Raw genomic sequence first — 15,644 nt, forward strand, 5'->3', positions numbered from 1 at the left:
CGGGCGGGCGCAGGAAGGGGGCGGGGCCTGCTCGCGCTTCCGTTCCCCCCCCCACGTGGCCGTGCTTTGTGCGCGCGGGCGGGCGGCGGCCCCGCCGCCCCTTCCCCGATCCCTTTCGCTTTCCCTTTCCGTTCCCCGCCGCGCTCCATGGCTTTCTCCTACACGGAGCGGTTATGGGAGGAGGTGGGCAAGCCGGAGGACTACGACTCCACCTGGGAGGGAGAGGAAGAGGAGGACGAGGAGGAGGAGGAGGAGGATGGCGGCGGAGGCGAAGCGGAGGGAGCGGAGGCGGCAGCCGGGGAGGAGCCGCAGGATGCGGGGGAGCAGCCGGGGTCGGGCAAGGAGCAAGACTGCCGGGTGGGTGCGGGGGTCCCCGGGGCGCGGGATGGGCTGAGGGACCCCCTTCCCTTGTTCTCTCCCGGAGCACCTTCCCCTGTTCCCCCCGTGCGGAGCCGCCGCATCCCTCGGGAGTTCCCGCAGCCCTCGGGGCTGTCCCAGGTGCGCTCACCTGTGTGAGTGATGTTGTTCCTGCCTTCTGGGCTCCGCTGTCAGGTGCTTGATTTACTAAGAAGAACTGGGGCAGCTTGAAATACTTACTACAAGTCAAAGGGGTTTTGCCCTGGCAGCGCTGCCTGGGCATGTACTTTGCCCCCATCTCGATGGCGCAAATCCTCCGGGAGAGGGGACAGGGATGGGGATGGCAGAGGGATGCTGTGACTTCACGGCCCCTTAATATCCGTTAGACTGCCATGAGCTGGGTTTTAATATTTTCCCCCACCATTCCCTGTGGTCTGGGTACTTTATCCCATAAATAGAGGTTCTGTTTTCTCTATGTCACCTGCCTGTTCACCACATGGATGTGACATTATGGCATTACTGTTCTCTCTGCTTTTCAGTTTTTGGTTGGTATCTTCAGCTTTGTATGGTGGCCTTCCTTCTGCTCTTTGATGCCATTAATAAAATGCCATCACATAAAATCTGCTCAGTTTTAAAAATGAGCTGTAATTTTTTATTTCTTTTAGACATGTTTTATTTTCTAAGGAACGTGTTTAAAGCAACTCTGAAAACAACAAAATACACAGTTTTAAAAACTAGAGGTGCATGTGCAGTTATGAGTGAGGTGCTGCAAAACATGAGCACCTGTGCCTGGTGCCTTAAAGTAATGTTTAGTTGAAATAAAAGGAACTTTTTAGTCTTGTCTGAGGTCCCCGTTTTTAGCATCAGTTTGACATTGAGTGGCAGTAGTTTCTTCTCCAGTGTTGCTTTGGTAAATGCAAACCTGTTTCTTTTTCAGTATTTCCTGTCAGTCAAAACTACAGTCCTTTGACTCCTCCCCTTTTGGGGAAAAGGAAACTAATTCTTCACTTGACTTTCATTTCAGCAACTCTTCCCTTCTCTTCGAATATAAATAGGCAGATAAAGCTATCCAGTGAATACACTTTTAAAGGAGTTTAATATTAAACTTTATTTTTTTAATAAGCATTAAGATAATAAAATACCACTGTACAAAAAAATTCTCTGTGCACATGGAAAGGTGTTTGGGGTGGATTAGTTGTAATACTGAATGGAGGAGGCAGGGTTTTCCTTTGAAGTGTTTTACAGTGTTGGAGAGCATGCTGTCAACTTTCTTTTGTGCATGGCTGGAGTTCACAAGTTTTAATAACTCCAGAACATTCAGGTTATTCTATTTGCATGTGTTTGTTCTTCAGGCGTTGTTTTTTTTTTTTATTTATTTAGAGCAGCTCTGGACTGTGACAACTGTAAAAGCAAGGACCATTTTTTCACTCCAGTGGGTGGACTTTTCCTTACAAAGCTTTGCCTTACAAAGGAGGATGTTGTCCCTCAGCCTTATGGCCCCTGGAATACTGTTCTGCATTTTTCAAGAGGAGCTCTTCCTTCAGTGATGAATGTGTAGTTACCTCTGTCTGACAGTGCCTTGAAAAATTATAAGGGCAGTGAGAATGAATGTTCAAAGAAACAGTAAATCTTCTGCTATCCATTTGTGCCTTTGCAGCCTGTTAAAGGCATGAATCAGTTTCCAAAACTAGTTCCTACTTCTGCTTATTTTGCACTAATTCTCATTCTTCTCCCCTCAGTCTAGATGGTATTCTTTCTGGCTGAAGCTGCTAGTGTTTTTATTCAGTACTGAGGTTAGAATTTTTTATTATTATTTGCACTGTACACTTTCAAAATCAACTTAAAAATTCTACTTTTATCTTTGCGTTTCACTTGTCTCTGTAACTGCTCCATATTCTCAGTCTGAGGTTCCTGCAGCTGTGTCTTTCCAGCTCTTTTGCCTTGCAGTGCCTTTAGCTTCTGTGAGTGAGCTTTGAAAACTTTATGGTTTATGTTTATTTTAAGAATAAAAAGGCTGCTCTAATGCCCAAAGTTCATGTTTTAATAACAAATCCCATAGTTCTGCTTTCTCCTAAATTTCAGTCAACAAAAGGTTTCAGTTCCTCTTCTGGGGTTGTCATCTTTCTCATTGCAGTGCCTGGTTCACAATCCACACCTTCTTTCATCCCTTTTGGTTACAGCTGGTTTCCAGCTGATTTCTCAGCCCAATCCTGTTTGTGTTCCCCTCTCCTGGCTGTGTTCTCTGCTTCCCTCACTCTTTGAACACTGATGCATGTTCTGCCTCCAGGTTTGGAGGGTGAAACCCACTTAGGTTTCCTGGCAGTGCTGTGAGACATAAAGGGGATTGATTTATACCTGCGAGTTTCAGCCTTGCTGTTTAGTTTGTGTTTCTTACCTGGAAAGAAAGGGAAGGTTCTGTTCCTGTGTGGCTTAAATAGAAGTTTATAGAGACCCAGAAGCAACACCTACTTGGAGAACCAAAGCTGAGTTTTGCTCTCTTTGCTTCCTCATCTTGTTCTCTTTATTGCTGGGCTCCAGAATGCCTTTTCCTGGATCTAGCTTCTTTCTGGACAAGCCTTACAGCCCCTTGCATCATGGCATTGCATCTGGCTCTGTGGCTACACTGGCTCTTCAGCAAATGAGTTATTTTCCAAAGTGGGAGCCAGTCTGCTTTTATCCTGTCCCACCTGACTGCGTCCAAGGATGTTATTTTAGAATCTTAAGTGTAAAGAATATCTAGAAATAGAATATTAATAATTGATTGTATTAAAACAATGTTTTAGTTAATTCCGTGTAACAGTCAACAGGGCAAGTGAATGGGTGACTTCATTACAACAAGATGTTAAAAAATGTAGTCCAGTTCCAGCCTTAATTATTATTAATGAACCAAGGATCATTGTTCATTAGGAAGTGGTTTTATTTTGCTCTGTGCAAATGAGGTTACAAAATACCCAATGAGGTTATAAAATAACTAGGGAGAGTTTTTGCTGCTTCTTTCTTCTAAGTTCCTTACAGTGCTTATTTTGCAAGAGTTTGCACATCTCATCCCCATTTCCCAGCATTCTTGTTCTTGCTGTGAGCTGGCACTGAACAAACTGACTGTGCTGTGCTTCGCTTTGGGGGCCCCTTTATTCGTGAGCAGTCTTGTTCATTTTGGTGGTTCTAAATTGACACAACACTGTTAAGTGCTTTCATGGTTTGGGACAAGGTGATTCAGCACTCAGCAAGATTAAACCTGTCTGTGTGGCTTTGAAGTGTAACAAATTCTCTTATCACTGAAGTAATCCACTGCAAAAAATAGATAAGTAAAAATCTATATGTATGTAATTCAGTTAAAATGCATTTTAAACTAAGTCATGCTTGCAACTTCTATTCCCACAAATTTCAGAGGAACAAATGAAGCTGTTCTTTTGTGATTTCTGTCTAAATGTGACACTTGAAATGAATCTAGCACATCTGTGTAGTGAGGAGAACCTGGCACCTGATTGTATGGCACCACAGGTTTTTCTCTGTAGCAATTTAAATTATGAATAATATAAAGTGAATTCAACTGTAACTAGATAAATCTGTCACTTGGCAACTAATAGGGATCATGTGAGTCACTGCTGTGGGTATTCTCATTTCGTATCTATTTTTTATTTTATTAGTGAAGTTTGGTTTCAGAATGTTCCAACGAAATGCTTTTTATTTGTAGGAGCAAAGCTCGAATTCATCACGGCAGTCTCAGGTAAGTTTGGTTACATGGAAAAATGAGTAATAATTAAGATGATGATTGGAACAGAAGTCCAATAAAATAAATATCTAATGTGACCATGTAGCTCTGTTATTGTTTGCTGTCTAGATCAGCATGATGCTTAATCAGCAAGGCTGATCTCGAGCATAAAGCAAAGATGAATAAAACTTTTTATTTCAGTAATGTCTACAGGGAATGAGAATCTTGAATTCCAGGGATATTTCTACATCTTAAATTCTCCAATTTTGAAGTCTGGCCTCTCTCTTCGCTAGGGTTTATAGCAACTCAGAGATATGTCTTCTTTTAAAATCTTTTAGTTAAGGGGGGAAAATGACATTTTACTATTTGGGATTTCCAGCTAGTTCTGACCATTTCCGTAAGCAAACCCAACTGGGATACAAGATAGGCATGAAAATGAAAACCTTGATTGATAAGACTAGAAGGGAAAAGAAGTGTTTTGGTTAAAGGATAAGGCATGAACTTCTTTTAGTCCAAAGTCAGGAATGCAGAGAAATGACAACAGTAACAGTCTGGCTGGTTCTGGGAGTGCAGGGCACATGTGAGAGATGCTGAATTCAGTCAGTGAGTGATTCTTTTTTGCAGAAAATGGCTTTATTGTGAATCTCTGATGTGTCTCTTTTCTGCAGTTCAACTGGAGGCGTAACTGCACTGCGGCCAAAGACATGCAGAGATACAGACACCACTACCCAGTACGTGCTCAGGGATGGGGAACCAGCTCCTGGGGCTCCTCCTTGTCCCTTCCTACCTTTAGGAACACTTTCTAGATTTGGGAACACCCTTTTGCCTTTACATTTACGGAACCTTTGAAGGATTTATTTGTGAGGGGGAAGCAATGATGTGGGTGCGTCAGAAACAAGCTGTTACTTCCCAAAACACATTTCGAGGATTTAGCTTGAGAACATTTATGAAATGTGAGGGAAAGCAAGGAGAAATGTTGAAGTGAGTATTGCCTTTGAAAAGATTGCTGCTTGTTGATTTCTTGTTCTCACCTCCAGGGTTTGAAACAATCAGAAAATGAGGATGAAGAAGAGATGTGGAACTTAAGCTTTTATAAAAATGAGATTTCTTTTATGCCCCAGGGTGAGTACCGTTGTGTGGTGGCTGTTTGATGCAATCTGCTGTAGCTGCTTGAATTGGTGAAAGAGCAGCTTCATCCACATGGGACAGCTAATAAAAACCAAACCAAACAAAACACCAGACCAAAACAAAAACACCACCCAAAACAAAACAAACAAAAAAGCCATCAACATTTCCATTTCAAAACGTCCTTGTTCCTGCTGTATTTTCCTTCATTTTCTGCTTGGTGGTAGAAAACTAAGGTATTTTTCTGGCTTACCAGGTTGTCTAGTTAGAGAAGCTAATGCCTGTGTGCAAACACCTGGGTCTGGGTAATGAGCTACCTGGGGTGATTGGCTAACTTTAATTTTAATTTGGTGTGGTTTCTTGCCTGACCTTTTCCTTTTCCTTGCAGGTGTGCTTATTGAAGATCTGCTTTCACGTTGGTGGGACGACTATGAAATTCTGGAATATAACCATTCTTACATACAGTGGTAAACTGTCTGCAGGAACAGAGTGCCTCTCTTTAGTTGTGCCTCTTTTAAGCGTCGGGTGTATCTGTGTTCCTGAAAACAGCTTCACAAAAGGCCCAGCATCACTCTTGATGAAACCTTTGTCCACTTTAGCTTCATTGAGTTGTGTTTTTCTGGAAGTCTCGAAGGCCCTGGGTTTCCAGTGCAGCTGTGGCAATAGAGCTCAGTTATGCCTTCGAGCACCTGCAGAACAAAGTTAGGGCAAGGAGAGAGCTCCAGATAAGCAAAATGTGTTGCTGTTATTGATGTAGACAATGCTTTTATGGGAGGGATTTATTTCTCATATAGTAAAACTACTTCCATGCCCGTAGGGATGTGAGGTCTCCAAGAGGTGCCTGTGTGGTTGGATGTCATCTTTGCTCATCTGGGATCAAAATTTCTTTTGTTTCAGGCTGTTCCCTTTACGTGAACACGGCATGAACTGGCGTGCCAAGCCACTCACCTCTCAAGAAATCCAGGTATTTATTGAAAGCTTTTTTCTTTTTTTTTTTTTTTTTTTGAGCTCTGAAGTATGTTAGGATTTTCCCTAAATGCCTTATATTTGAAGTTGAGTGGGATTTTTAGCTTTCTCGGGTCTCTGATGTGCATGGAGCTCCCTGTAAGGCAGTTGGCTGTCTGCCAGTAGCTCCACCAGCAAATGAAATGCTTTAGTGACACAGTCAAACCTTGTTTAGAGTTCAGGTGCCACTTAAACTGGTGCAGGTAGTTAGGGAATTGCACCTTTTACTAATTGCTCTGTCTCGTTTTCAGGCCTTTAAGAGGTCCAAGGAAGTTATGGAAAGGTTTGTACGTGCTTATGAGCTCATGCTGAGATTTTATGGAATCATTCTGGTCAACAAAGAAACTGGAGAACTTAAGAGAGCAGAGAACTGGGCTGACAGATTTGAAAACTTGGACAGGTAAGTCTCAGTTTATGCCATTGGTCATATACTGCACCCAGGCACTTCTTTGAGGGGAAAAAAAAAAGTCCAAGTCAAGGAAATCCTCAGTCCTTGAGGAATGAAGACTTTTGTTGATAAACATGTTATCTAGTGAGAGTACTTTTAGCTTTTATTCTGTTAAACTACAAAATAGGAATATTTCCATCCCTGATTGTTATAAAACTGCCTCAATGTGTGTGTGTAAAGTGCTTTGAGTCCTTGTTTGAAAAGTGCTCTGCAAATGTGATATTTTTGTATTACTGCAGGTCTTGCAGAGATAATAATGTTCCTTCTGATTCTTGTACCCCTGATGATATTAAGAAGGGCTCTTAAAAGGACTGGGCATAGTCACAAAAGAGAAAATAACTTGAAGATTGTCAAGTATTAAAATAAAAAAGGCCAAAAAAAAGCTATGTCTAGCCTAAGACATGAATTTTTGGCAGCAGCCCTGCATGCCTGTGTTCCTAACACTACAGGCTTCCTCTGAAGGGTCTCTGTCAGGGACAGGATGTTAGGCTGCATGGACTTGTGTGTCTGACTCAGTATGGTGGCTGTTATCTCCTGGTGGGTGATTCGGAAAGCCAAAACCTTTCCAAGCAGTTGAGATGATGAATTTTAGCAGCTTAGGAAGGTACTGCTGAGGGCACACAGCAGCTGCTTAAAGCCCGCCTGTGCTCCCATTTGTGTTGTCAAATAGTCTTCAAAGTCAAACAGTCAGTCAATGACAAAATATTTTGCAGGTACCCCAGAGGTTCACAGTGGCTTGTGAGACTTTCCCTTAACAGCTTTGCTTGTCTGTTCCGTTCAGGTTCAGCCACAACAACCTGCGGATCACTCGCATCCTGAAGTGCCTGGGGGAGATGGGATATGAACGCCATCAGGTGCACTTGGTGAAGTTTTTCCTAACAGAAACTCTTGTTAAGGGGACTCTACCAAATGTCAAGAGAAGTGCCTTGGATTACTTCCTGTTCACCGTCAGAAGCAAACGGAGGAGGAGAGAACTGGTCCACTACGCTTGGCAACACTTCAGACCTCAGGAAGACTTCGTGTGGGGGCCAAAGGAGAAACTCCAGAAGTACAGACCTCGCTCTGCCAAGCCACAGCTGCACCAAAAGGCTGAAGATAGACAGGAAACTCCTGGTAAAAACTGTGGTGATTGTGTGGGAAAGGATCAGAACCAGTCTCCAGAGGCAGAACAGAAAGCTGGAGATGCTGCGAACTTGCAGCCTGAAGTGAGTGATGAAGATGTAAAAGAGAAGATAAGCAAATGTGTTTTGAAGGGAGGAGATGATGAAGAGGAGAAAGAAGCTTCATCTGCCCAGCTGGAGGAGAAGGATTTAAACAGTGAGGCTGAAGAAGTGCAGGGTACAGCAGAGAATGACTGCACAAAGGAGAGCAAGAAGAGAAAACTGGATGCACGTATGGCAGATGCTGAAAAGGTTGGACCACTGAAAAGCTCTACTGATATTGAAAACATTTCCCATAATCTGGGAGAATGTGCAATTAATGCAGAAATTCCCTCCTCAGGCCCACCCTCACAAGCAGAAGAGGACCAGGAAGCACTGAAAGAAGATGATGCGAGCACCAAAGGCTCAGCAGTGCCAGAGACCACTGATGCAGCTGTGAAACGGAGGAAAGTCGATAAAAGAACATCGAAAAACAAAACAGTCAACTTGGCCATAAACCTGAACATGGGGCCCACAGACTGTAATGCCAAGGTAAATTCATCTGCTGCAAAGTCTGAGGCTGAAAAAGAAAATGTCAGTGAGAAAAATGAAACTGTGGAAGTGAGAAGTGAGAAGGGGGGGGGTGGTGATGCAGATGGTGAGGGTGTAAGACCCCTGGCTGGTTCCAGGCTCCCCAGGACTGGCTCTACTTCTCCAAGAAGTGATGGCTGTGAGTTGAGTGGAGATCAAGGCACGGTGAGGAGTGATCAGCACAACTGCAACAGCACACTCCTGGGGGGTAAGAGTGAGGTAGATGGGGTAGAACAGCAGAAAAAGGCAGAAAACGCAGACGAAAAAGGGCAAGCAGAACCCACAGACAAGAAACAAGCTCCAGAGAGTCTTGAGCAGAGCACGACACCCACTTGTCCTGAAGAAGACAGTGCTGAGATTGCAACACAAAAAGCTGAGAGCTCTGAGCATGCAGCAGAGCCTGGTGGAGAGCAGGGAGCAGCAGAGTGAGAGCAGCGCAGCGAGTCCTCGAGCAAGCAGAGATGACACTGCCCCAGCTGCAGGGAGCCAGCTTGGATAAGAGAAGTACATGGAAAAATAAACTTCCTTTGGGATGATCCAGGCTGGCCCCTGTCTCACTTTCACTCTGTCATGCTTTTTTAATCATCTCTAGTAATTTCACCGAGATCCAGCTTTTGGTTACCCTAAAGAGGAAAACTTTAATTTAGTCATCTTCATGAACAGGCCTTGTCCTGTTCCTGGTTTTTATCTGATGTTCAGGGCTATCTTGGAGCAACGGGGATTTTTGCACTTTGCTTTGATTCTGGTATGTCCCTTCTGAAAGAGAAGAGGAAAAATGATCTCTTTCCTTGTTTGAAATAGTTAAGTATTTATTAAATACATGATTTTTAATGTAAGACAGCATGACCTAATTTACCAGGCCTTTCTATTACCGTGTAACTTCTGTTTGTTATTTTGAAAGGCTGTACCTTTCCAGGAGTTTTTTCCTGGAAAAAGCGCTGTTTCCCTAAAATAGATGAGTATATGGATTTCACATGATGTCAGAGTATAGCTGCCTCTATAAAGTAGATTTGGCTTTGGACTGGGATAAAATGCATAACCAAACATACCTCTGATCAGTATGAACCTTTGTGTAGATACTGTTCTGAGGTGCAAAGTGCTGAGTAATTTGTTCTCTTCATCCCCACAGAGGTTGCTTTGTAGTTCTTAGAGTTGTTAAGAATATGAGTTGTCTACTAGTTTCTAAGAGAAAAACCTTCAGATTTTGCATAAAACTCTAGAGCTGCTCTTCCCCAGGTTTTCCCACCACTTTTAGACCCTTTATTGTCTTCCACAGATATCAGTGTCCATGCCTGGTTCAAAGGCCTTCCTTTCTCAGTTGCCAAAACAGCACAAATTTTTCCCACTGCATTTTTTTCAGCCTTTGCTGGTAATTTGCCATGGCCTGTGGGGCTCCTTTCTGAGGGGCCCATTGCGTGAGGTCAGATGTGTCAGATCCAACCCATCTCCCAGTTAGGGCAGGATTGGTTTGCCATTAATGGTCAGCATGTCAGACAGTGAGGGCATGTCCAAGTGCAGCATGTCTGGAAACCACTGGGCTTTGTGGGGCAGTTAATTGAAGCTTTAATTGGAGGGGGTACGCTTGTCTGGTTCGTTTATTTACAGCCCTCAAGAATTCACTTTCAGACTTTGCCAGCTATTTGCCTGCATTAGTGTTCCTGACCTCCCTGTCAGCTGTTCTGCCTGACTTACACCATATTCCACCGAGTCTGAAAGAGCATTAAACAGCTCAGCTCCTAAAGGTTGACAACAGGGACCCGTTTCATGAAGGAGGGGAAACCGTTCCCAACAGCCAGAAGGTCTGGACTTGCTGTTTGCTCAGATTGTTTGGTTTGGTTTTGGGGTTCTTTGGTGCTGTTTGGTTGATGCAGCAGCCTGTGCAATGTTAATGTGTTTCCTCTCTCTGCTACAGTTCTTAAGAAGCTTCATCTTTCAAGGAATTTGATGGGTGACTTGCCTTCCCAGACTGTAGGTCCTGAGCCAGCATGCCACATACATGTGTGTGGGAATAAAAGTCTGCAAGCTCAGCATCTCATGCTTGTGGTCACACACGTGCTGGAAAAAGGCTTTAATGTTTTTAAATCACTTTTTTTTTTTCTTCTTATGAACAAGTGGAGTTAAATAGCCAATAAGAATACACTTAACTACAGATACAAATACTTGAAGATGTTGAGTGAAAATTCTTTCCTAAGAGATTCCTAAGAATTGTTAATTGTGGCTTTTGTACAGATTTATAGTAATTTTCTTATTTAATGAAATTTCCATTGTGAATATGTGCTCAGTTGGGGCATAGATCATATATCTTGTTATGGTGAGGTTTGGTTTTGTGTTTAATGGGATTTCACTGTGAGCCCCAGCCTGGAGTGAGTGCTCAAACCAAACCCTTCCCTCTCATACCTGGTTTACAGTTTTGACTGTAGGTGTGTGTGGTGAGTTCACAAGATGTTTCCCAGCACTCAGAGTTGTATCACAGAGTCTGTTATGTTAATTCCCCTATTAAAGCATGACTTGATTGCATACCAGTTTCCACTTTTTTTTATCTTTGAGGGCAGGATGTGACTATGTATTTACCCACCACCACCCACCCCTCCTGTGTCGTGGTCCCCTCCAGTAAGTGGGTGCAGGGGGCTGCCCAGCATTCCCAAGCAGAGCTCTGCTGGGCTCACCATGAGACACATTTGCTGCTTGTTCCATGGGGAGGTGATGCCCAATCTTCCTCCAGCTCTAAAATATGCCCAGTGAATGTCTGTGGGATAAAGATACCCCCCAAACCCCCTGCAATGGTTCTTGTTTAATGATGTGCTTGGAAATCATAGAATCATGGAATGGTTTGGGTTGGAAAAGGCCTTAAAGGTCATCTCAGTCCACCCTCAGACACCTTCCACTAGACCAGGCTGCTCAGAGCCCCATCCAACCGGGCCTTGGACGCTCCCAGGGATGAGGTGTCCCCATGTTTCAGTATGTTTTGGTAGGTCCTGACTTGCCTTTGTGCTGCCACCCTCCCACAGGTGTCCTGATGCTCTGTGGGGCAAACAAGGGCTTCACTTCACTCATCCCTTGGGGCTTCAGGCAGGAGGGCACCTGCCCAGCCTGGCCATGGGGGTTCAGTCCAGTGGGTCTTTTCAGGACACAGGTACAGGGGTGTCTGTGTGGTAAAATGATTTCTGTGAGTTGCTGTGTCCCTTCAGCTGTGCTGCCTCTGCCTGGGGATGTGGAATGAGAGGATAACTGGGTGTCCTCTTGTTCCACGGGCTGGGCTTGAAGGTGAATACTCTTCCTGTGCTGGTCAGCAAACTCCATGGGCAGCAGCCCTCCAAGCCCAGGCTTGCTCTGAGTGAGGTGTGGCCAAGGAATTTAGATTTCCTCTGCCTTCTGTCCTGCCATCAGTTGGCCTCGTGTGGAGGAGGAGGCACAAGCTGTGCAAAGCAGTTTGTGGGACTGCACTGCTCTCCCTCTCTGGGGTTTGTGGTGTCCAGTAAAACATTCCAGTTATTTTGAAGCCAGCAGAAGCCATACAGACATACGGTCCCTTTCTGTCCCCAGCTGCCTGTTCCACAAAAGCTTGCAGGAACTTTGTAAATCTTTGAGTTCTTTATCCCTCTGTCAAGGTTAGTGGAATATTGACTGCTGGGGAGCTGGACAGACACACACTGTGTACTCATACAAACCTCCTGGCAAGGGATGCCAAACTGAAACCTGGTATTTCATTTCTTAAACTTTGCTTTTCCACTTCTGCTCTCGTCTTCTTAACCAAGTGAGCTGTGTCATTTCAGTTCTGATGAATCTTGCCCTGTTCTTCTCCACTTCCAAGCCCTACTTTGGATGAAATTGTCTTTAATCGATAAAAGGAAGCATGAAGCTATTTACAGAGGATACATCTCCGTGAATATATTGGCATTTGGGATCACCTGTCTGGGAATTGGTCCTCCTGTTTCTTCCTTCCAATATTTCAAATATTTTCTGTGGCTTTAAGGATGTTTCTCTTTTTTCCTTCCTCCTTGTATGCATCTGTGATTATCTGTTTTCTGATCAGGATTCGTCACTTTTCCAAGAAATCATTTGTTGTTCTTCAGATCACTCTAAAAAATAACAAACTAACAAAGCACCTCGTAAAGCAGTAAGGGCATTTCTCTGTGGTGATCTTGCACTCATTTCAGGTATATTAATGTCTCTACTGAAGTTAGGTGGCCTCAGGCACTGAATAACTCGCTCTGTGTTGCTTTTTACCTGTCCAGCCCAGAGGTGGTGATGGGCTTTGAGAAATGCCCTGGGTGAGACCCGAGGAACAGCTTTACATCTCCAGCTGGAGCAGCCCAGTTTTGCTCCTGTGTCATGTCTCCCAGTCCAGTTCTTCTGTAGGCTCCTCTTGCTGGAGCCTGGGGCTGCCCAGCAGGGCATGAATGAGAGCTGCTCTGGCTGCCTGCTGCTCCCCCTCCCTCTCCCACCTCCTCCTGAAACCTCCTCTCCTCCAGGCTCAGCCCCTCTTGCCTTGCTCCCGAGCTCTGCCCCTCCAGCTGGAGCCACAGGTTTATCTGGAGGCAAGGAGTCTCTGCTCTGTAAGCTGAGACCCAGGAGGAGGAGGGATCTGCTGGACCCTGGGGGAGAAAGGGTTTAGCTGCCCAGGAGGAACGGAGAGAGGCAGAGCCTGGGCACCATGGCCGGATTCTCCACTCTTGGGCTCCTCTCCCTGTGTCAGTTTTTAGTCACAGCATCGGCTCAGGTGAGAAACCTCATTTGTGTTTTATGCTCGAGAGAAAACCTGCAAGGGTAAAAAAGAGTGATCTGTGTATGTTGTGCCTGTGGGGTGAAATGTGGTAATAGGCAGATTATTAGTCTAAAGTTTATTAAAAGTGTGCATGTGGGTTTGTACCTGTGTGGGTCGGTGTAAAAACCACTGCTTTATATTTCCATGAAAGTGTTGTCTTCCCATTCAGGACTGCAGTTATGAGAGAGAAAGCCTTGGGAGAGGGGGAGACCTGTGGATGTAAGAGAAACAGTTTTCTTTTACACTGAAGTAACAGGTATTCAGTGAGACTGCTCTGATCTGATCTGATCTGATCTGATCTGGGTCTTTATTTGAATCAGAATTTCTTATTTATTCCTTCAATCAATTTTCAAGTTTTACACTTATAAAGCAGGGCGTTTAACCCCGTTCACTTCGGACGTGGAGCTGTATTAAACTTCCCTGTCTGGTGTTAATATTGTTGTGTGGGGAAGTGACTCCTCAGTGAGGTTTTTCATTGTTAGTGAGGAATTTTTGCAGCCTGGCTTGGGAATTCAGAGCTGCCCTCATCTGCTGCAAGCAGAGCTACTTCTACAATGAAACCTTTGTTCCCTAAAGCTACAGCAAGTTACTCTCTGGAGCCCTCTCCATACAGAAGTCATTTATTGGACCTTTTTTTTCCTTTCCCCACCTTTCCAAAATCCCAGATTTTCAAATGGCATCCTTCTCAGAGAGGAGACTTTCTCTTTCTCCTCCTGTCTTCATTGGTGTCTGCCTGGCTTTTCCATCACCCCATCAGCCTGGGACTATAAATTAATTATTACTGCCAAGCACTTGGCCCCTATGTTCTGTGGGCTTTGCATTTCCCCCTCTGCCCAAACCAGAACGTGCTTGTGGGCAGGGAGAACTGTTTCCTATATGACCAAACCCATTTGCTGCCCAGTGACCAGCTTTGATTCCCAGGATAAGCCACCAGTTAAACAAGCTGGGGAGCCCTGAGGATGTGCTCAATCAAAAGAGGTTTTCCAAAAAGCCTTGCACCAATCTGGAGCAACTCTGAGCCCACCCTGGCTGGCAGGGGGCCCTGAGGGAGGGAGGGTCAGTGCAGATTTAGGGTTAAGCTGTAGGACTTGGCCATTGCTTTCTGATCCAGCCCATGTGTTTCTTCTGATGCAAAAATAAACTCTTGTCTCTCATTTTCCCCTAGTCCCTTCAGAGAGTAGGACCACAAGGCCCTCCTGGACCACGAGGACCCCCTGGACCGTCTGGCAAGGACGGCATTGATGTGAGTGATGCGGCGGGGGCAGGCTCGGGGTGAGGGGTGGGGCAGAGGCAGAGCCAACGGAGCAGAGAAGCTGCTCTTGTTCTTCTTTGGACATCCTTCAGGGGTGGGCGGACCTGGAGAACCAACCTCCTCCTAAGAGACCTCGTTTTGCAAGAGCCAGAACAGCGAGTGGAGGTGCTGAGTGGCCTCAGGTTCTTTTCAGGATAAATCCCCTTCTCAAGGGAGAGCTCAGGGGTTCATGACCCTGCCTGCAAAGTAGAATATTTCTCTTTTGGTGTTAGGATCTGTGTAGGGTTGAGTGCAGGGGTACAGTGTGTGCTGGGGTTACTGCACGTTCAGTACTTCAGAGAGAGGTTTATGTGATGCCTCAGAGCATCCCCATCTCTAAAGAGGCTACAAGAAAGTCAAATATGCAGCACTGGACACTGCTCTTTTATTTTATATCAACATTTTCAGCATGGTTATCCCTAATTTTGGCGCGAGAGATGTCAGGATTTGGCTCGTGTGTTGCCAGACATGAGTTTATAGTGGCCCAAAAGGCAACTGAAATGGACAACCTTTGTCTCAGCAGGCAGCTCCTTTCAGTACCTCCTGTGGAGGTAGAAGACCACGGACCCCAGGACTTAATGGAGGAGAAAAGCTTGTTCTGTTAATTTTCATTGATGTTTCCATAGAAATGAAAAATACTGTTTCCATGTATCTGTTGGATAAGGACTGAATTGTGCCCTGTAGTTGGAAGTGGATAAAATGAGCATCAGAGGGACCTTCAACAAGACCACATCAAATGCAAAAGTCTGGGTTTCTGCTTCGATTTCCAATTTGAGTAGTGCTTGTCTGAGCTGCTTATGGATTAGTTCAGGGTTTTTTAAAGCTGGTCTGAAGTACATTTATGGAAATTGGGCCTTTAAGCAACCTTGAAAAAAATCTATTCATTCCATGCAGGTCATTTTCTTTTGGATAAGGAGGTTAAAAAAAAAAAAAAAAAAAAAAAAGCTGTATGAGTTCCCTGGAATCTGGTGAACAAGGAGTGTTTGTGTCTGCAGTGGTGAGCTTTCCCAGTGGCTCTGTGAGCCAGGCTGGTCTGAAGAGAGAACCTCATTGATTTCCAGCCGGTCCCTCCAAGTGTCCTTTCAGCTAACAGAGGCTGTTTTACTGGGAATCTCGCTCTGGTTTTGTAGCATGAGAAGTTCAGAGCTGGTACCTTTACAGCTTCTGCTGTTTTTCATGATGTGACAAAAGGCTTAAGGGGTGCCCTGGAA

At 44.8% G+C, this 15,644-nt stretch overlaps 2 protein-coding genes across 4 annotated transcripts in view; both read left to right on the plus strand.

Annotated features, from left to right (window-relative positions):
• Positions 1 to 52: 52 nt before the first annotated feature.
• On the plus strand, positions 53 to 10,894 carry OGFR (opioid growth factor receptor). Of its 3 annotated transcripts, XM_017815295.1 has the most exons (9): positions 53 to 357; positions 2,097 to 2,150; positions 4,052 to 4,084; positions 4,738 to 4,800; positions 5,107 to 5,191; positions 5,583 to 5,661; positions 6,092 to 6,158; positions 6,451 to 6,599; positions 7,429 to 10,894. In XM_017815295.1, the coding sequence occupies exons 1-9, from the start codon at positions 148 to 150 to the stop codon at positions 8,804 to 8,806; spliced, it is 2,118 nt and encodes a 705-aa protein (XP_017670784.1). In that variant the 5' UTR covers positions 53 to 147; the 3' UTR covers positions 8,807 to 10,894. The 3 variants fall into 3 exon arrangements, with proteins under 3 accessions (XP_017670784.1, XP_017670785.1, XP_017670786.1); XM_017815296.1 differs by lacking the exon at positions 2,097 to 2,150; XM_017815297.1 differs by lacking the exons at positions 2,097 to 2,150; positions 4,052 to 4,084.
• A 2,014-nt stretch (positions 10,895 to 12,908) lies between these two features.
• COL9A3 (collagen type IX alpha 3 chain) overlaps positions 12,909 to 15,644 on the plus strand; it is a 34,473-nt gene continuing 31,737 nt past the window's right edge. The window contains exons 1-2 of the mRNA XM_017815336.1: positions 12,909 to 13,097; positions 14,308 to 14,385. Coding sequence (XP_017670825.1) covers positions 13,032 to 13,097; positions 14,308 to 14,385 — 144 coding nt within the window. The 5' untranslated portion in view covers positions 12,909 to 13,031. The remainder of the gene's footprint in view (positions 13,098 to 14,307; positions 14,386 to 15,644) is intronic.

Source organism: Lepidothrix coronata, unplaced genomic scaffold (genome assembly GCF_001604755.1).
Source record: "Lepidothrix coronata isolate B3197 unplaced genomic scaffold, Lepidothrix_coronata-1.0 Scaffold49, whole genome shotgun sequence".
Classification (NCBI taxonomy): Eukaryota; Metazoa; Chordata; class Aves; order Passeriformes; family Pipridae; genus Lepidothrix; species Lepidothrix coronata.